The sequence below is a fragment of the Ahaetulla prasina genome, chromosome 2, assembly GCF_028640845.1.
Source record: "Ahaetulla prasina isolate Xishuangbanna chromosome 2, ASM2864084v1, whole genome shotgun sequence".
Classification (NCBI taxonomy): Eukaryota; Metazoa; Chordata; class Lepidosauria; order Squamata; family Colubridae; genus Ahaetulla; species Ahaetulla prasina.
Window position 1 is genome coordinate 130,579,899 of NC_080540.1, and position 18,633 is coordinate 130,598,531.

The window sequence follows — 18,633 nt, forward strand, 5'->3', positions numbered from 1 at the left end:
ACCACTCTAGGAAATAACAAAAACTGTATTAATTGGGGGTATAAGAGAGCCACTACTAATTGTAAGGAAGCATAAAATTAGTGAAAAATCTGCACCCATTTTCAAAAGAATTAACAGAATTTAATGTATAATTATTTAATGTATTTATAATAAAATTATTGGGAGGAAAAGATAATGTACTTACGTTATAGGACATTATTTCTCAACTTTGGTATTCATACCCTTGGTAGTATGCCAACATAAATGTAGGATTTGCTATCTCCCCAGAAAAGGGATGAAGATAGACAGATTACAACAGACAGATTACAATCGGACTGTTTCTGGGAGTCCAGAATTGTAGGAGAAGGATATTGCCAAGGGGAACAGATTGGCTTGTTGATCATAGGAATGACACTGACGAGAACAAAGGTGATGCCTTCCTGCTGTAGTCGTAATTAAAGCTACCATATGGGGCCTGCTGTCTCCTAGACTGGTTAATGTTGAAGGGAGAAGGACCAGAAGATGCAGTCATGTGGTTGGGTGCTTGTTAGCTAAGGGTCACTATGCTGTGTAGCTATTTTATTTTGGTTAAAACAATCTAGTGCAGAAAAATTACTTGATTTTGAATGAAACAATACTTTATTGCATTATTATTATTCCAAGTGCAGTATAGTATCTCTTTAAAAAAAAATTCAAATATGACATCAGATTCATTTGACTTTTAATTTTTTTAGGGACGTGATGACTCAGCTGTTAAAGACACTAAGCTTGTCAGCCGGAAAGCTGATAGCCCGGGTTCGAGACCTGAGTGCTGCGTGACATTACTCGCCCCAGCTCCAGCCCACCTATCAGTTTGAAAGCATGCAAATGCGAATAGATAAATAGGTACCACTTTGGTGGAAAGGTAACAGCGTTCTGTGCACCTTGGTGTATAGTCATGATGGCCGCATGACCATGTAAATGTCTTAGGATAATGCTGGCTCCCTCAGCTAAGAAACAGAAATGAACACCACCCCCTAGAGTCAGATACGACTGGACAAGGGAAACTTTGGATTAATTTGGGGAGCTTTGCATTATTTGCATATTTTGCAAGCTGGCATTATATGTGCGCAATTGTTGGGTTGGAGGAGCAGAACCGATAAGTATTAACTTAATGCCTGTGAATATGATCTCTATTCTTTGGTGATCCCCTATCCATATGCAGCTCAGCCCATCTCTGCCTCACTTTTGAAATGGTTTACTAGTGCTGACCTGTAGCTGAGCAGCATAGTTTATTGTAGTTTTTTCCCCCTCACATGATGCAGATGAAATGGATGGATGTTGTAAACATTCCTGCATGTTAGAATTCTTAATGTCTTTTTAACATGCTTCTCCTGGAGCTGATCAGTGACTGATCAGAGAGACAAAATACCATTCTTAACAAGTACACATCCTTTTAATAATGTTGTAAGCTGGTAACATCCCCCACCCGAATCTTGTGAGCCTAATAATTAGATATAGTCTCACTAGGCTTTTTTTTTTTTTGATCTTCCATCCCTTTTAATGTATTGCTCCAGGGATCAACATGATGATGCGGTACAACAGTGGTCCATGCATTTTATGGCATCTCTGCTTATAGTGGTATTTATTTTTTGGGGAGGGGGCTGTTTTGTAGCCATGCTCACAATGCCTCCTTGACCTGCCAAGAACACACCCCTCCCACTGGTCCTACTGCATCTGGCCTATTACATCCACTTGTATTTCAGATCACATTGCGGCCAAAGCAGCTCAATGATGCTTTATCATGCTTCCCCATTGAAAGCAGTGATTTCCATATGATCTTAACTCAAGAATCTGCATGCAAGTGATATAGGGCCCATTAGTGCACATGGGGGAGGTGGCCTGAGATGATAGCTTCTGACTCTTGTGAATATTGTGGTCCAATTGGCTGGTTTCCTGTGGGACCACTTCCTCCCTTCCTCCTCTTGCCTCTCCCACCCCTCAATCCTCTATAAGGAAGATTAGATTTCCAGGTTTCACAGTTACTTTTCTTTTCCTGTTGATTAATGGGGTGGCTATACAGGCAGCTGACTGGCTTGAAGTCATTGGAAATTGTAAATGAACTGAAGTGTAAGAACTTTGCTGTGTTCTGTGGCTGCCTGGTATTCTGTGACATTATGTCATGTCACGTCGTAAACTATTTTTTATTGCCCCAAACACGGAAGGGGCTGGATGCTGTTGCTTGCCTTATTATATTCATGAACATAACAGTTCAGTCTGAGAGGGGGTCAGTAGGTATGTCTGTAGGTATTCTGGTGATATGGCTATATGGCTATGTGGGTTTGAATGACCTGCCATCTTTTAGTCACTTTATGGTGGCATGATGCTTTATAAAATGGACAGTTGAAAGCAATAATGGGCTGCATGTTTTGCAATTGTTTTGCACTCAGTGCTTTAGGGATTGCAGTTCGTTTACAGAGGTTGTATGATTGACAGCCCTATGGAGAGAAAAAAAAAAGCAGAGCTATAGAGTGGCATTTGGTGGTGACTTTGCAAACAATCGGTTATATGAGCTGGAACTGGGCATTAAATTGCCAATTACCGACCTTGGATTTTGGGACAATAAAGCAGAGTAGGCAGTAATACACAGCAGATCCCTTCTGGCTATGTAACAAGAGCACACTTTGGGGGCAGTCTGATTTAAGGCCTCATGGTTTTCCACCAGCATCATCACAGGGTGAAATAAAGGTGTTGTGGTTTGTGTGGATTTGGCTTGTGGCTAGCAAGGTGAACAGTCAGATATAAACATAAAAGAAAGCCCTGGTTCTGCTAGTTGGCTTGGGGCACCAAAGGAGGAGCATCATCTTGGAGGTGGCTTATAGATTAATATCAGATCTCACCTCCCCCCATCTTGCTGCCATTCCCTCCATCTTTTAGCTATCGTATTTTGCATTTTTATAGCTTTGTAGCATTTTATTTACATAATTTTATTTTTTAGTATTTTAAGCCACCCTTTGGTAAAGATTGGCAGCCAATGAATTGGATGGATGGATGGATGGATGGATGGATGGATGGATGGATGGATAGATAGATCCTAAGTCAGATTCATTTACAGTTTCTTTTTAACAGCAACATGAAGAATTTCACTCAAAAACTATATTAATGATGAAGGTAATTATTTAGCTAGGAAGAACCTGCTGTATTATAAATGCACAAATGTAGCGTCTATATTTGGAAACACTGCTTCTTAAATTTTCAAATAACATCTCTGTTACCATAGCCCTTGTTTAATTTGCATGTATATTTAAAGTAGACTAAAATGACTCATAAAGTGCCTGTAGAACATTAGAATCATTACATAAAATCAAGCATCTTAAAATAATTGTAATTGCATTTCTTTTAGTATAGTGCTTCTCAGCCTTTCACATTTTATATTCCTGTAATCATTTCAACAAAGAACCTGGGTTTTACAGGATAGAAATAAACTGACACACAAAAAGTACAAAGTCCTATATTTACAGGCATTCTGAATCATATTTACCATTCAGTATTTTTTATTTGTCATATTTGTATAGCTGCACAAATCACATATGATTCTGGAGAGCATACAGCACTCAAATAAAATAAATCAATAAATACATTAAAAGGTCACAATTTTTAAAAAAAACTATCAAAAGACACACAAAATAGGAGATGATGATATTAACCACAGTATGGGAACCATCACAAAATCTCTCTGGTTTCCTGAGCCTCCAGGCCTGATAATATAGCCGTGTCTGGAGGGACTTGCACAAATTTTGAAGGGATGGAGCTAATCTCACTTCCAGTAGGGAAGAATCCACAACATGGATGCCATGGCAAAAAAGGCCCATCTCCAGTGATGCACCCAATACAATTTCCTGTAGCATGCCTTCTCTGCCAGACAAATGGGTTGGGCAGATGGTAATCCGGGAGAGGCAGAAAACTGTCCCGTGCCATAAAGAATTTTAAAGATAAAAACCGGCACCTTGAATTGGACCTGGAAGCAAACCAGCAACAAAGTAGAAGTATACCGCTTTAGGGCAGACATAACTTTACTTTTGCAGTTTGTACCATCTGAAGCTTCTGGATACTCTTCCATGGCAGCCCCATGTAGAGTCCTTACTCTATAATAATAAAGTAATAGCAGAGTAAGGCTTTACCTATGTATGCACTTGCAAGGCTGTAGGTTCCCCTAAAACCTGGGTTTATTTCTGAGAATGTATGTACTGAAACTTAGCTGGTTTCCAAGGGGCACTCTCCACCCCCACCTGTCTGCAGAGAAATAACTGAATGTCTTATTGCTTGAATAGGCCAAAACTAATACAAGAGGAAGGCTCTAAACAGGCAGAGGAGAAATCATATTGCTATCATATTTGTGGGTTTAGAAAGGGAGCTAAAAACTTGAAAGATATTATTCCTTTTATTTATCTTCCAGGCAGGTGATCCCCTGTGGTTTGGAGATTTGTAGACAAGAACTGCTTAAGAAAGGGGGAGGGGGGGAAGAAAGCACAAAAGCCCAGGAAGGAGGCAACTGACAGACCATCCACACTACCTGCCTTATGTTGTGGATTGCTAGGGAGTTGTAGTATTCTACCTGAATTGCCATGCTTGTGTGTATTGATGAAAATAAACCGTTTAATAGGGTTCCAGCAGTGCTGCTGGTCCTTAAAATGAACAGTGTGTTTATAGAGAAAAAACAAAGTATGCTGGAGTTATTGCAACAACTAATTGTAGAGAAAAGCTTTCAGCTGACTTACGTTATACTTGTATCATTATATTCACAGACATTTAATTAAATGTCTGTAGATTCAGTTTTGTGTGGATCTGCATGATACTTTTCTTAAATTTGTACCATAATGTTTCTAGATTGTATATAAGAGCTTGCCCACTCATGCAATTCACTTTGGGCGGTAAAAAATTACTCTGGAGTTATTGCTGAGTTAGCAGTTATAATAGACATCTAGTATGTCTGACAAAATCAACTTTAATTTTTCATGATAGCAGCAGTTTAATATTTAACAGTGTTAGTTTGAGAATTCAATTCTTACATTGTTCTCGGAAGTAGTATCAGTAAACTTGGGTAATAGAACACTAATGTGTTTTAAAATGTAGAATTCTAAAGGATCCTGCCATGTGCCTAGCATAAGGATAAACTCTTATGTGCTTAAAACAGGCAACTATTTCTAAATTGCTTGATTACCTTTTAGACCTTTTCAGGATTGTTAAGTATACCAGGAATTAATAAAGTAGTACATCTGGGTTACATAAAATTGGTTCTTTCTTTCTATATAGAGGTAGTTGATAAGCTAGGAGTTAGATAGGGCACCTAAGCAGTCAATACAGGTTAGGGTTCTGCAGCAATTCAGACTTGAATGCAAAAAAGAATTTCAGAGCATGCAGGAGAACACAGGTAATGCCTGTCAAACACACTTTTAAAGTGACTGTGTGGGGTTTGGGGGGAACAGATTGCAGATGCAGAAGGCAGCCACAAAATCAAAGGAAAATAGAGGCGTCTTTAAAGAGCTGCAGACAGGTTTTACATAAGTGGTTCCATGCACTCTGAAACACCTTCATGCACTTTAGTCCAAAGTACTGCCCAGCCCTCATACAAATAATGTCTGGTAGTTTGCCAATATAGCAGTAGCACAAACAAAATGGAAAGTATGAGGTAAGGTAGGCTAGGTACATAAACCTGGAACAGACGGTTAAGCAATTACAGCTACATTTTGAAAGACTGCAATTATTTTCAAGTTATTTTGTTTGTACTAAATACATCTGAGAGACTATTATTTTCCCCAGATTCTTACATCTAAATGAAGACTAGTATTTACTTAATTCTGTTGCATTATTAATTAACTGCATTTGTAATTTTCTGTGCAATATAAAAGGGGTACAAACATGTTGATCCAAAAATAGAAACATAACATCAAAACCAACACAAAGTAATTTTTTTATAATTTGATTTATATCCTGACTTTCTTCTAAAATGGTATGTACTCAGGACAGCATATATTGCATTCCCTACTCCATTTTTCCCCCCACAACAACAAAATTAGGTGGATTAGGCTAGGAAAGAGTGGTTAAGTCCAAAGTTAACCCAGTATGCTTTCATAATATTGATGGACCTGGAACATTGGTTTTTTCGGCTTTAATCACACATCTTATCTCGGCTTTTCAATCATTTTACTCTTGAAGAATCCTTAAAATAATTTTTGGATATTAGGGAAACTCTGCATAAAGACAGCAAAATATACAAAAACTACACTGTGCATAACTGTACAACGCAATCCACATGCAATGTTTACAGTTTACACCAATAGCAAAACAATAGGCTTGATGCGTAAAAATGTCCATCCTAGTATTAGCGGTGTGCAAAGTTAAAAATTTAATGGAACTCAGGTTGAGAAATCCTTATTTATTACAGGTACTCCTCGATTTATGACCACAATTGACCCCATAATTTCTGTTGTTAAGTGAGACATTTGTTAAGTGAGTTTTGCCCCATTTTATGATATTTCTTCCCTCAATTGTTAAATGAATCACTGAAGTTGTTAGTAACACAGTTGTTAAGTGAATCTGACTTCCCTATTGACTTTGCTGATCATAAGGTTGCAAAAGGGGATGTTTTGGGACACTGCAACCATCATAAATATGAACCAGTTGCCAAGCATCTACTGTATTTTCGGAGTATAAGACACACCGGAATGTAAGACGCACCTTAGTTTTTTGGGAGGAAAATAAAGGGGGGGGGTGGCATTCTGCCTACCAGGTATTCATTTGGCTAGCATCCTTAGCCTGGTCAGCTTCAGCACATTAGTTCACTGGTTTTGAATGCGAGCTTAAGTCCCTGGTTGGGACTTAAAATCAGCTTCTAATGCACAGCTGATCGTTGGAGGGATCAGCAATGTGAAAAGCAGGCGAAGCACGGAAGTTTGCTAGTGCCTCATTAGGGCTGGAAAAAAGTTTTGAAAGCACAGCTGATCGTCGGAGGGAACTCCAGTGAAGCTGGAAGTGGTAAGAGAAGCAGCAGTTGTTCTGGGTAGCCATTTTGGACACCGTGCATCACGTTTTAAGCCTCCAAACACATCGCGTTTTTAGGCGGCAATCGGCAGCAATGTGCTTTGGGGATCCCCACAGCCTTGAAGGACTCTCAAACGGAGCATTTGGAGGCGGAAAATGCGATGCATGGAGCCCAATAACACAATCTATTTTCGGTGGCAATCTCTGCAGGCAGAAAGTGGTCACATGGAGACTGAAGGGTGGGGGCCAGTGGATGGGCGGGGCTACATTTAGAGTATAAGATGCACCCAAATTTTCAGCCTCTTTTAGGGGGGGAAAGTGCATCTTATACGTCAAAAAATATGGTAGATTTTGATCATGTGACCATGGGAATGCTGCAACAGTCATAAGTGTGAAAAATGGCCATAATTCACTTTTTTCAGTGCTGTTAAAATTTTGAATGGTCACTAAATGAACTGTTGTAAGTTGAGGACTACCTATATTTCAATTTGGATCCACCACAACTATTAAAAGCATTGATTTTAACCCTTTGAGGCCTAATTACACACTTTACTGTAAACCAAAGACATTTCATTGAACGCTGGAAGGACCACATGACACCCAACACATATAAACTGGCTTCGAATGCAATCTCCTAAATCTTATATGTAATCTTTGATCTATCTTAAAATCATGAGTCATTTTCAGAAATACTTATAAATTTTCAGTCACAAATTCAATATTAAAATATTAAGAGAGTAAAATGAATGTGTTTATTGTATTTTTCAGTGGTAAGATCATTATCATATTGGAGAGTTATGTGCAACAATCTTAATTAAATTTAATTTTACACTTCAGCCTGTGAAAAAAGAAATTATATTCCCTCCTTAAGTCCCCTAATGCTGTATCAACCAGCTTTTAAAATTTTTGAAATTGACTTCTGTTTAAAAGTTACTTTTCCTTCTAGCCTGCCAACAAAGATCTTGCACTTCATATGAATTTTGAAATCAGTGAGGTGTATTACAAAACAGTTTTTAAAATGTATTTCCATCATTAGCTGTTTGTACACATTAGGACCTGCATAGAGATTTCAAGAACTGCCTCTTCTAAAATTTTTGGACATGGAGCATTATGTTAGATACAACTATGGATTGATATTACTAATATGTTTTTAAAATAATACATTTAAGCATGTTAGTAATGTCACTTCACTACTACATCTAACTCTATGTTCTGTCTTAAATCTTATTTTCCACATAATATAGTTATGAAAAAGAATTAAGGATGGTTTCATGAGAGTGACCAGTTTCCAAATATTTTTCCTCATTTGGTTTAACCAAATAGCTGTAATTTTGATGAGGTCTATAGTTTTGTTAGTAATGTTGCAGCTGCTTTGTTAGAGTCAGCTGCTATCTTGTGTATTAAATTGAGGATCAACATTTTAATTAAACTAAAAATTACAGAGGCATGATTTTTGCGTTCAAAATATACAAAGTTCTTATATTCACCTGTGACTTATTAGTATTTAAAATATTTAAATAGTATTTAAAATATTTCTAATAACATAGCAAATACAAATTTAAGTGAAATATATTTCATTTCTGTTGATTTTTGAGATTTATAGAAGCTTGTTGGCCATGCAATTATCATTTAGTGAATTAAGTTTAAGCAATAAAACCTTTGTTCCTTGCTTTTGTATTATTCACTTGTGAGTTAAGATTACATCTAATTTGTAAGAATCATAAGATTTCTAAGAAGCATCTATGACTATTTATTTGAACTACAATTTGCAGACCTTTTTGCTCTGTTTTATACCTCGGAGAAAATAAGAATGAGAAGATGTTCTTCCACTGGGCTTGTCTATTACAACAATAATGATGCTACTGGCCATAGGTGTTTGAATTGCATAGCTAGTTTTCAAAACTTGCTTAATCATCTGTAGGATTAAGTAGCCTTTTATTGATCTTGTGGGTTTAAGGTTTATAATTACGCTAGTCTACAAAGTTGGGGTACTACATTGCTGGCCCTTGAAAGTGCAACAAACCTGTTTGTAGAAAGGTGTTTCTAGAAAGGTGAAAAAATACTTACAGGTAGGCTTTTAATATATTTTTTCTTCATCTGTTTCTCTAACACTTTTGCAATATATTTTTCCAATTTCTAAATTATTTGTTTTACTGGCCCTTAAAATTGTATGGCATGGAAGTTGAATCTCTTGAAAATGTTTTTTTAAAATTTGCTTCTTAAAGCCTAAGTCATAATGTGTATTGATTTATGTAATTGCTGTCTGTAGTCATTGTTTTATGAAGATGAAATTCCTATTACATGGTTTGCCTATTTTTTCTCCAAAGTCTGCTGTAACAAAAAAGGACCTCTTCAGAAAATTTTTTTTTGTTTAATATGAGATGTGACCACTTCATAATATTCAAATAGTTTTCATAGAGGAGTTTTACATTGCGCACTCATTGTTTTGGAGAACGTTATCTCTAATCATAGCTGTTAAACAACTGAGCAACCGTATTGTAGGAAGAACTTTTCAAATTATTTTAGCATGAAATCTGCAGCAATTTTCTAAGTGATGGGCAGTCATTTTCCCTTTATCTGAATTATTCTTTGAAAATGAGTAAGAGCTTCATAAGTCTGATTGCCCAGACTCATTAGAAAAAGGGAGTACACATCTTTCTTTGCTCAAGGGCTCTACAGGGCTTTCTGTGGCATGCTGAGGCTACATTTCAAATGGGAATAAAGCCACTTTTTATTTATATATGTGTTTTATGTAGGCATTAATAGCAAAGCATCCTCCTAATGAAGTGTATTTTTTTTAATGGTGGAAATTTTTGAAAATCCTTCTTTCAATGTATGGAAATGAAGATTTAGCAATCTCTCCCAGATTCCTCAAAATCTTTGCAAGGATAACTTACAAAACGGGTAGTGATGTAAATCCAGAAGGGTGGTATGTGAAGAAATGCTAGCTGCAAAAGCAGTTTCTCAAGAATTAGTATCATTTACAAAAAAAAGTGTTTCTGATGAGTAATTTTTATAGATACTGACATGCCAAGAATTAACAGTTGAGCCTTTGTGAGATCCTAGATTATAAAAGCTTTTAAATGTTATGAAAACCAAGAGTGGAACAATATCTATTATCTGGCATTTGTTTCTGTTTGCCGTAATTTTGCATCTTCAAGCCATTTAGACTGCCTCTATATCTTGCCTAGATATTTTAACTAGATATGCTTTCGTTTGGCTCAGATTGTTTTGTTTTGCTTAGTTTAAATTGCTTTTTTTAATTGTTCCTTTCATCTTTCCTTAGCCATCTTGCAAACCTGAATCAGAATCAAAGTGATGTATCAGAATCAAACAATGTAGAATGTTTTTGCACACATATTCAGATGCTTTCATCGGTAAGCGAGCTATTAGGTAAGCAAACCTAATAGTTGTAAGGATGTGCTATATACTTTTTAGCAGCACAAACTTTTTCCTAACATTGACACCTTCCTATGATTTTCCAGAAAAGAGATGAAGGATTACTACTCTCATTTTTTAAATTCTGTAAGAAAGCATCAAAACATTTGTGAAAACTTAAACTTGTTGCATAAATATTTATGTATCATGAAAGTTTTTGCAGCAGGGGATGGCAAGGTGAGCTGCTATGCTTGAGAATTGGAAGTTTATATAGACAATTGTATGTGTATGTGCAGGATCTGTGGTGTTTTTGTGCGTGAAAGAGATTGTGGCTGTGAAAGATACATGTAGGCAGAGTGGGGGAAAATGAACAAACTCTTTAGAAGCACCTCGTGTTCTGCACATAAATAGACCAGAGATATGTAGGCAGAATAGAATGAGTTCCATAAAGGAGGGGTGTCTTTCAGATTCTGGAGGAGATGTAGGAGAGTTGTGTTAAATATGATCACAGAAAATGGGGATGAGTCTGGTAGCACTTTTCCCTATTACCCTGTTTCATCCAAAATAGGACATCCCCTGATAATAAGCCTAATCGGGCTTTTGAGTTGCATGGCAATAAGGCCAAGCACTTATTTCAGGGTTCAAAAAAATAGAAGACAGGGTCTTATTTCCGGGGAAACACGGTAATAAACTATACTAAAAAGCATGTGCTTTCATTAGCTGCAGCTCATTTCATTATAAAAGTATAGTTTTATAACTGATCACTTAATGATCACTCAAAATTGCAACAGACCCTGAAAATGGGATTTATGACCCAACTTAGAAGTTCTGCCGCACGTCCAGACAGTCATGTGACCACAATTTAGGCACTCGACTACTGGCCTGCATTTAAGGCTGGTTGACACATCCCACAGTCACGCAACTGTGATATACAACTCCCCTCTCCCCAGAAACTGACATTTACTTCTGGTTTCCTGCAAAAACCACTACACAACAAACAGTAAATTTCCTTAATGACTACCTCAGAAAAGGTCATAAAATCAGGTCCAGTCATGAGGCAATCCTCTTTACAACCGTCACAACTTATGACTGAAATTGTGGGCTCAGTTACGGTCATAGCCTGAGGACTACCTGTATGCACAGAGTGTGAGAAACAACCAGATTACACCCCATGAAGAAGACAGGTGACCAGACCAGAGGAACAGAAAACCTGGATGATCCATGACTTAGAGTATGAAGCAACTAAAGGGACACTGCACCAAATGGGGGAGAAAAGGAATGAAACCAGGATTGAAAAGGTAGCCTTGAACTGAGTAGCATTGCAAGGTGAAACCCAGATAGTTCAGTTAATTTGGGTGAAGTGGAAATAATTTCTCTTTGCTCTTTTGCAAGAGCACAAACCGACAAGGTAGCAAAGGAACACAATTAACTTTCCAAAAGTTATAAATAAGTAGTTGGAGGTGGTGGAAGGGAGTGGGTGGGTGAAAAAAGTTAGCTGGCAAAGAACTGTTAAGGTATTCTTGAAATGTCATTTTAGCATTTTGTATATAAACTCTGGTGGCTCAGCAGACTAAGTCTGTCTGTTATTAACACAGCTGTTTGCAATTACTGCAAGTTCAAGTCCCACCAGGCCCAAGGTTGACTCAGCCTTCCATCCTTTATAAGGTAGATAAAATGAGGACCTAGATTGTTGTTGGGGGCAATAAAAGTTGACTTTGTATATAATATGCAAATAGATGAAGACTATTGCTTAACACAGTGTAAGCCACCCTGAGTCTTCAGAGAAGGGCAGGATATAAATTCAAATTTTAAAAAAACCCTGTAAGCAGCTGTATATAAGGATAAATAGAAGTGATATTGAACTGCTGGCTCTATATGTGCCTGCATTGTTCTCTGTTCTCGCTTTCCTGCAACAGCAGATGAATGGAGTATAGTGTGAAAGGATTGTTGGGTGCAGTGTGTGTGAAAATAGAGAATTATAGGTAGTGAAAATTATCTAAAGAAAATGATTTCTAAGTAAATAATAATTATGCAGTTGTGTAAAAAGTACTCCCTCATAAGTATCTGATGAAGTTATTGTGAGCAGTGTTGCTTAAGTAATAATGAATTGGTTATTATATTGGTCAGGATTTGGAATTCATTGTACTTGGACAACAATATTGATCAGGTATTTTGCCTTATTTAAGTTTTGAATGTCATAAATGTTCTCTTAGAAATGCATAATTGGTCTTGAAGATTCAGATTTTGTGTTGGGTTGTTTGTTCAGTAAGAAAAACAATAAACAATAACAAGATAGAGAAAGCATGCAGAGCATGGTTTCTGAAATTCTTCTCAGCCCTTAAAAAATGGTATTGCTCTAGTCTACACATCATGACTGGGAATGATGAAGAAAGGGGGCTTATAATGGAGAGCTCCACAACTTCCAAACTTATAAAAAGCAGTAGCTTTATTGTACAATGTTTGTCAAGATTGGCATGTGGCTGTGCTTACTTTGATCCAGGCTTAATGGCATCCTTTTTTTTTGACTAACGCATTCTGTCTAATTTTCCTACAGCTGGTTGCATGCAGACCAGCTATGTTGATGGTGTAGACTGTAGACTTATAAAATAAAACTCCGCTAGATTTATGGAAAATGAAATAATAGTAGCAACTATTTTCGAGGAAAGATAAAACAGGGATTTATTTTTCCCAACAATTATTTCCTTGTTAAGTCTGCATGTTGGTCATTTAATTTAATTTCATCCATAAGCTACAGAGAATTATGATATGAAGTTATTGTGAAAAAAATGTGAATATGGTAATTGCACAACCGATCTCAGCATAACTCAGCTTTTAGGAGGGCTAGAAATTTCTTAAAATGTGAAAGTTGTAGTTTACTGTAAATACAATGTGTGGTAAGTTGATTAATACGTTGAAAAGCAGAGAAAATTGGGCCTGGGACTCTAAGCCTGCTGGTTCATCTCTGTTCGGGAATAATTGTCTTTTACTATATCTCACAAGGTGGCTCTGGGGTAAAAAAAAATCCTATAAAGTGGGACAAATCACATATATATCTTTGGAAGCAGGGAAGGGAGGTATACAAATTTGAACAAAATAATTGCTATGTTAAACATTCATCTACAGATTTATTTGCTATTCTATTTCTGTAACTTCCTCATGTTTGAAAGGCATTACCAAAAAAAAAAAAAAAGGGCCTAAATATAATTGTGGAATATATTTCTCCCCCATCTTCCTGCCTATGAATGAAAATGCAGTAACCAAAGACATGTGACCCTGATTTTTGACTACATGTTTAATTTCTATCAGAAAGTAAAAAATGATTGCATCAGTCTTTCTATGGCAAATAGATCACCAAACTTCCAAGTTAATGAAACTCGGGAATAGAAAGAAGCTGTTTACGTGGCAAGTTCTGACCCTTATTATTGGTAACAATTGTTTTATTTCTTAATTAAAATAAAAATATTTTTAATATGCCACTCTAATAGATACCATAAATCTCAGAGCACCAGTCAGTGCTAATAAAAGCAGTAACGTCAAATCTTTTTAAAGCTGAGCTCAAATTCTAATGGTTTCCTAAAAACATCCATATAGCTTTTTTGGCAGTATTACAGGAATGGTTTGCCATTTCCATTTTCCAGCCTAGAGCACTAAATTTTTAAAAAGAAAGAACATTGCAGAAGGCAAGCATAATGGCAAAAGCCAATGAATGGAATTTGGATTGGTGACAAAACTTGGATTGGATGGATAAAAGGGAATTGTGTGTGCAGAGATTATTACAAAGTTGGTAATGTCCATATCCATGAGATGTAATAAAATATATTTTAACTATTACATTAGATAACAAAAGAGTCAGGGTATTGGTGAAAAGAGACATGCTCTACTTAAACATCAAAGTATAAATGTTAATTTTATGTCAACATTTGGACTACATCTTGAATTTCCAGATTCTACCTGGTAGAAGGTAAAGTATGTATATCACCTCAGCAGAAGACATTTGTAATTTGTGGTTTACTTGTTTTTCTGTCTTCATACATATTGAAGCTGTGATAGCATGTAACTTCAAATTCTAAACAGGTGTAGACAAGTTGATGCTTCCAAATATTTTTAGCTATCATAGCCACAGTCCTTCTGGTCATGCGGCTTGGGGATTAGGTGTGTCATAATTCAAAGCATCTGGAAGCCTCTAGGTTGCCAACTTCTACTTCAGAAGAATAATTATGAATTTATTTAGGGGATTGATTTCTAATATCACTCAGCTATAGTGCTAAAATTGGCTGCAGAATCTTTGGACTATGATTTATGGTAGAGCCATTAAAACTCTTTACCAGGATTCATTTAGTTTGTAAACCAGGCCACTGTAGGGATAGCTAAAAAAAAAAAGTAGCAAGCTCATTTTTCTGCAATCTGCTTTACTCATATCATCTTTATCCTTGTCTCCCTTCTGTCTGAATTTTTATTATAGGTGTCTTAGGACAGGAGCCAGTGTTTATTGTTTATGCTAACTTTACTGTGCCGTCTACAGTGAAGACATGGTATAAAAATAATATTGTTCTGCAATGCAGACTTCGCTTGATAAAGCTACATGCTATAGTTCTTGTGTTGCTTCCTTTTAGCACATTTTGTTGCATCATTACTATCAATTTCATTGGTGATGCTCTCAGTTGATAAGAGCAGCCTATGTTGAAGCTGTAAAATCGTAAACCTGGAATCCAGCGTGGCCCTCATCCTAACAATAAGAGTATATGGCAATAACAATTTGAGTTCGAGAAGATGGACTGTAATTTAAGAAATGGACTTATGAAATTTGAAGGAATATACAAGTGGAAAAAATTTGAATTTGAGAAGATGGATTAATTTTAAAAATGGATTGTAAGAAGAAGTAATATGTGAAGTTGGTACTGTTTCTTTTCTTTTTTCTTTTTTATTATTCTTTCTTATTATTTATTATTTATTTTTATTGTGAGGGGATTTAAAGTTTTAATTTTTGAGGGTGGGAGTTTATGTATATTTTGTATACTTTAGCTTGTGATTGTTGGTCATAATACCCGGTATTTGCTCTGGGAAGTCCGGGAGGGGAGAGGGGGGGAAATGATACATGGATTGGTTATTAATGTACAGTAATGTTTGAAGATATGAAATTAAAATTTAAAATGATATTGGGGCTGCCCGACTGCCATTTCAGAAAGAAAAGGAGAGAGGAGTAGAAGGAGGGAAGAAAGTAGGTAAGAAAGAGTTGAGAAGGAGGAGGGGAATAAGAAGGTTAGATAGGGTGGAAGAAGGGAGGAGTGGAGAAGGAGGAGAGGAAGTAGTAAAGTGAAGGAGATGAAGGATGGGAAAATAGTAGAGGGTAGAGGGAGGTTGTGAAGAAAGGAAGTGGCAGTTGGGCAGGCCTGAATCAGTAATAAATAAAAATTAATGATTAATGATGGATAATAGTTTGTACATAAATACGATGTTGGAAAATGGAAATTAAAATTAAAAAAAAAGAGTATATGGCAATAACAATAGCACTTACATACTGCTTCACAGTGCTTTACAGCCCTTTCTACGCAGTTTACAGAGTCAGCATATTGCACCCAACAATCTGGGTCCTCATTTTGCCCACCTCAGAAGGATCAGTAATTTTGAAACTTGGGAGCTACAAGATGTGTGGACTTCAACTCCTGGAATTCTGAAAGTTGAAATCCATACCTCTTAAAGTTGCTGGGTTTGAAAAACAAACTGCTATGGATTTCTATGGAAAGTTGAGTTTTTCTTCCCTTGGGATTCCCTTGCCTTGCTGTATGACATGTAGGAGTGGGGGAAGAAAGTTGAGGAAATGACAAAAAGGGCACATCAAGATGGAAGATTGAAAACAAGTGTCTGGCCTCATCCAGGAGTATGTTATTATGACCCTTGCTTTCCTTGGCTTCAATCTCATTCATTTTTAGCATGCAGCAAGGTTGCCAACAAAATAATCTTTCAAGAATGTGGTGCTTGCCAAAAGATTATCCACATGTTATACCAGGGGTGAAATGCTCCCGGTTCGCACCAGCTCGCCCGATTAGGTAGCGATGGCAGCTGCTGGTTCGGAGGACCGGTAGCAAAAATCCCTGGCCCCGCCTCTGCTGAGCCGCACCATAAGCAGAGGTTGGATTTTTTTTACTTTTAAAAGTTTTTCTTCAGCCGAAACATGCCTTTAAAAGTAAAAAAAAAAAAAACCTCTGATGATCGCGGGGCTGAGCAGAGATCATCAAAACTCTTTAAAAGTTTTTTTTTAAAAACCCTCTCCAGCCGAAGGGGGGGAAAAAAAGAAAAAAACCCCAGGTTTTAAAAGGCTCCTCTGGCAATCCCAGAGGAGTTTCCTGATCCTCACAGGTTTTTAAACTCACTTTTTAACAGCCCCCACTTACAAGAGCCCCCACCCATGCCAAGCCAATTCCCCCTCCTCACTTACCTATAATTACTGCTCCTTTCCGGCTGCAACTGCATGCTTTCTTCAACTACTGAAGAAAAAAAAAAAGCTTGCTTTGACTTCCTGCTTTGCTGGCTGAGGAACTCTAGGATTTGAAGTCCACAATAAAATAAAATAAAATAAAATAATAAAATAAAATATTTGTGCAGCTTTCTGAGATTTGGTGTGTTTCTGTAGTGTTTCACTCTAACTACACAAACACACAAAATCTCAGAAAGCTGTATGTGGCATTTTGTGTGTGTGTGTGTGTGTGTGAGTTGTGTGTGTGTAAACTGTGAAAGTTGGTTTTTGAGCTTTTTGTGGCTGTGTGAAGTGTGAAGTGCAGCTGCTTTTAGATTGTGTGTGTGAGTCAGTTGTGTTGCGTTGTGTGTGTGTAAAGTGTGAAAGTTGGTTTTTGATACCTTATTGTTTTTTATACTTTATTATTTTTATTATTTATTGTTATTGGCCACGCCTACCCAGTCATCTGACCACCAAGCCACGCCCACCAATTAAGCCACGCCCACAGAACTGGTAGGGAAAATTTTTAGATTTCACCCCTGTGTTATACCCAGGGCGTTTTCAGTGGTTTGTCAAAACTACTCAACAGGCACCATGGAATGTTGTTGGAAACCACTGTGTAAACCAGAAACAAGCAGACTTGTATCTTTCATGTATTCTAAATTAATTTCCCCAAATCAGACTACAGATAGCCCTTATTTAGCGACCATAATTGGAACCAGCAACTTGGTCATTAAGCAAAGCAGTCACTAAGTGAAATCATGATTGTGCTTATGCTCTTACTTTACAGACTTGCAGAAGTCCCAAGTATGAGAACTGATCGCAAAGTTACTTTTTATCACTGTTTTAATTGAATGGCTGCTAAAGAAGGCAATTAAATGAAGACTATCTGTATTTTGTGGCTACAGCAGGGGGGGGTTGTAATCTTCCTCGCGTTGATGATGATGATTGCATTACTAGCCTAGTAATAAAATTACTGCAAGAAGAACAAAGTTTAAAAAACACCAAGAACCTAACAGAATAGACGATGTAAATGTTCTTCTGCAGTGGCAATATGCTAAATATTGCAACCTGGAAAGACATTTTCAGAAAGCTTTTTAGTCTGTGGCAATTTCCATGAACTGTAAAAAGTACTTCAAATTTTGCAAAAAAAATATAAATAAATAAATAAAAAACCGGAGTTCTCTTGGCTTCAGCGCATAGCCTACAAGATTGTTGGCGTCTATCATTTATAATCAATAATAAATTATTCATTTGAAGAATAATAAATTATTCATTAGGACTACTGATAGAAAAAGTCTAGAGAAAATCAGATCATCAGTAAGAGCAATGGGGAAAAGCCTGCCTGCTAATTGCTCCCTAGTTCTGCTTGCAATTTGCATTTGAAAAGCTGCATCTTAGATACAAATGTCCCTTCAATCTAAACCAGTGGTTCTCAACCTTTATAGTGCTGCGACCCCTTTAATACAATTCCCCACGATGTGGCAACCCCAACCATAAAATTATTTTCGTTTTGAATTTATCGTGCCTGAAGCCGTATTGGCTAGCGATCTGAACTGCTTGCAATTGCCTTGAGGACGGAGGCATTAAAGTGGAGACTCCTCCCCTATTAAGTTTATCGCGCCTGAAGCCAGATTAGGCTAGCGATTGGGAGTGATTGCCGCTGGCTTGAGAGGGAGACATCAGAGCAAAGATTTCTCTCTTTTTTAATTCATCGTGCCTGAAGCCGAATTCGGCTAGCGATTTGAAGAGTCTGCAGCTGGCTTGTGGAGTCAACCATTGGAGCGCGATTCTTCGACTCG

General features: G+C 37.1%; 1 protein-coding gene across 2 annotated transcripts in view; it reads left to right on the forward strand.

Annotated features, from left to right (window-relative positions):
- The window catches only part of GRB2 (growth factor receptor bound protein 2), a 57,177-nt gene that overhangs the window by 8,204 nt on the left and 30,340 nt on the right, over window positions 1-18,633 (forward strand). Inside the window, exon 2 of one of the 2 annotated variants that reach the window (XM_058169324.1) lies at window positions 10,286-10,376. The exons of the other annotated variant lie outside the window; for it this stretch is intronic. Within the exon in view, the coding sequence (XP_058025307.1) occupies window positions 10,286-10,376 (91 nt within the window). The remainder of the gene's footprint in view (window positions 1-10,285; window positions 10,377-18,633) is intronic. 2 annotated transcript variants of the gene reach the window in all.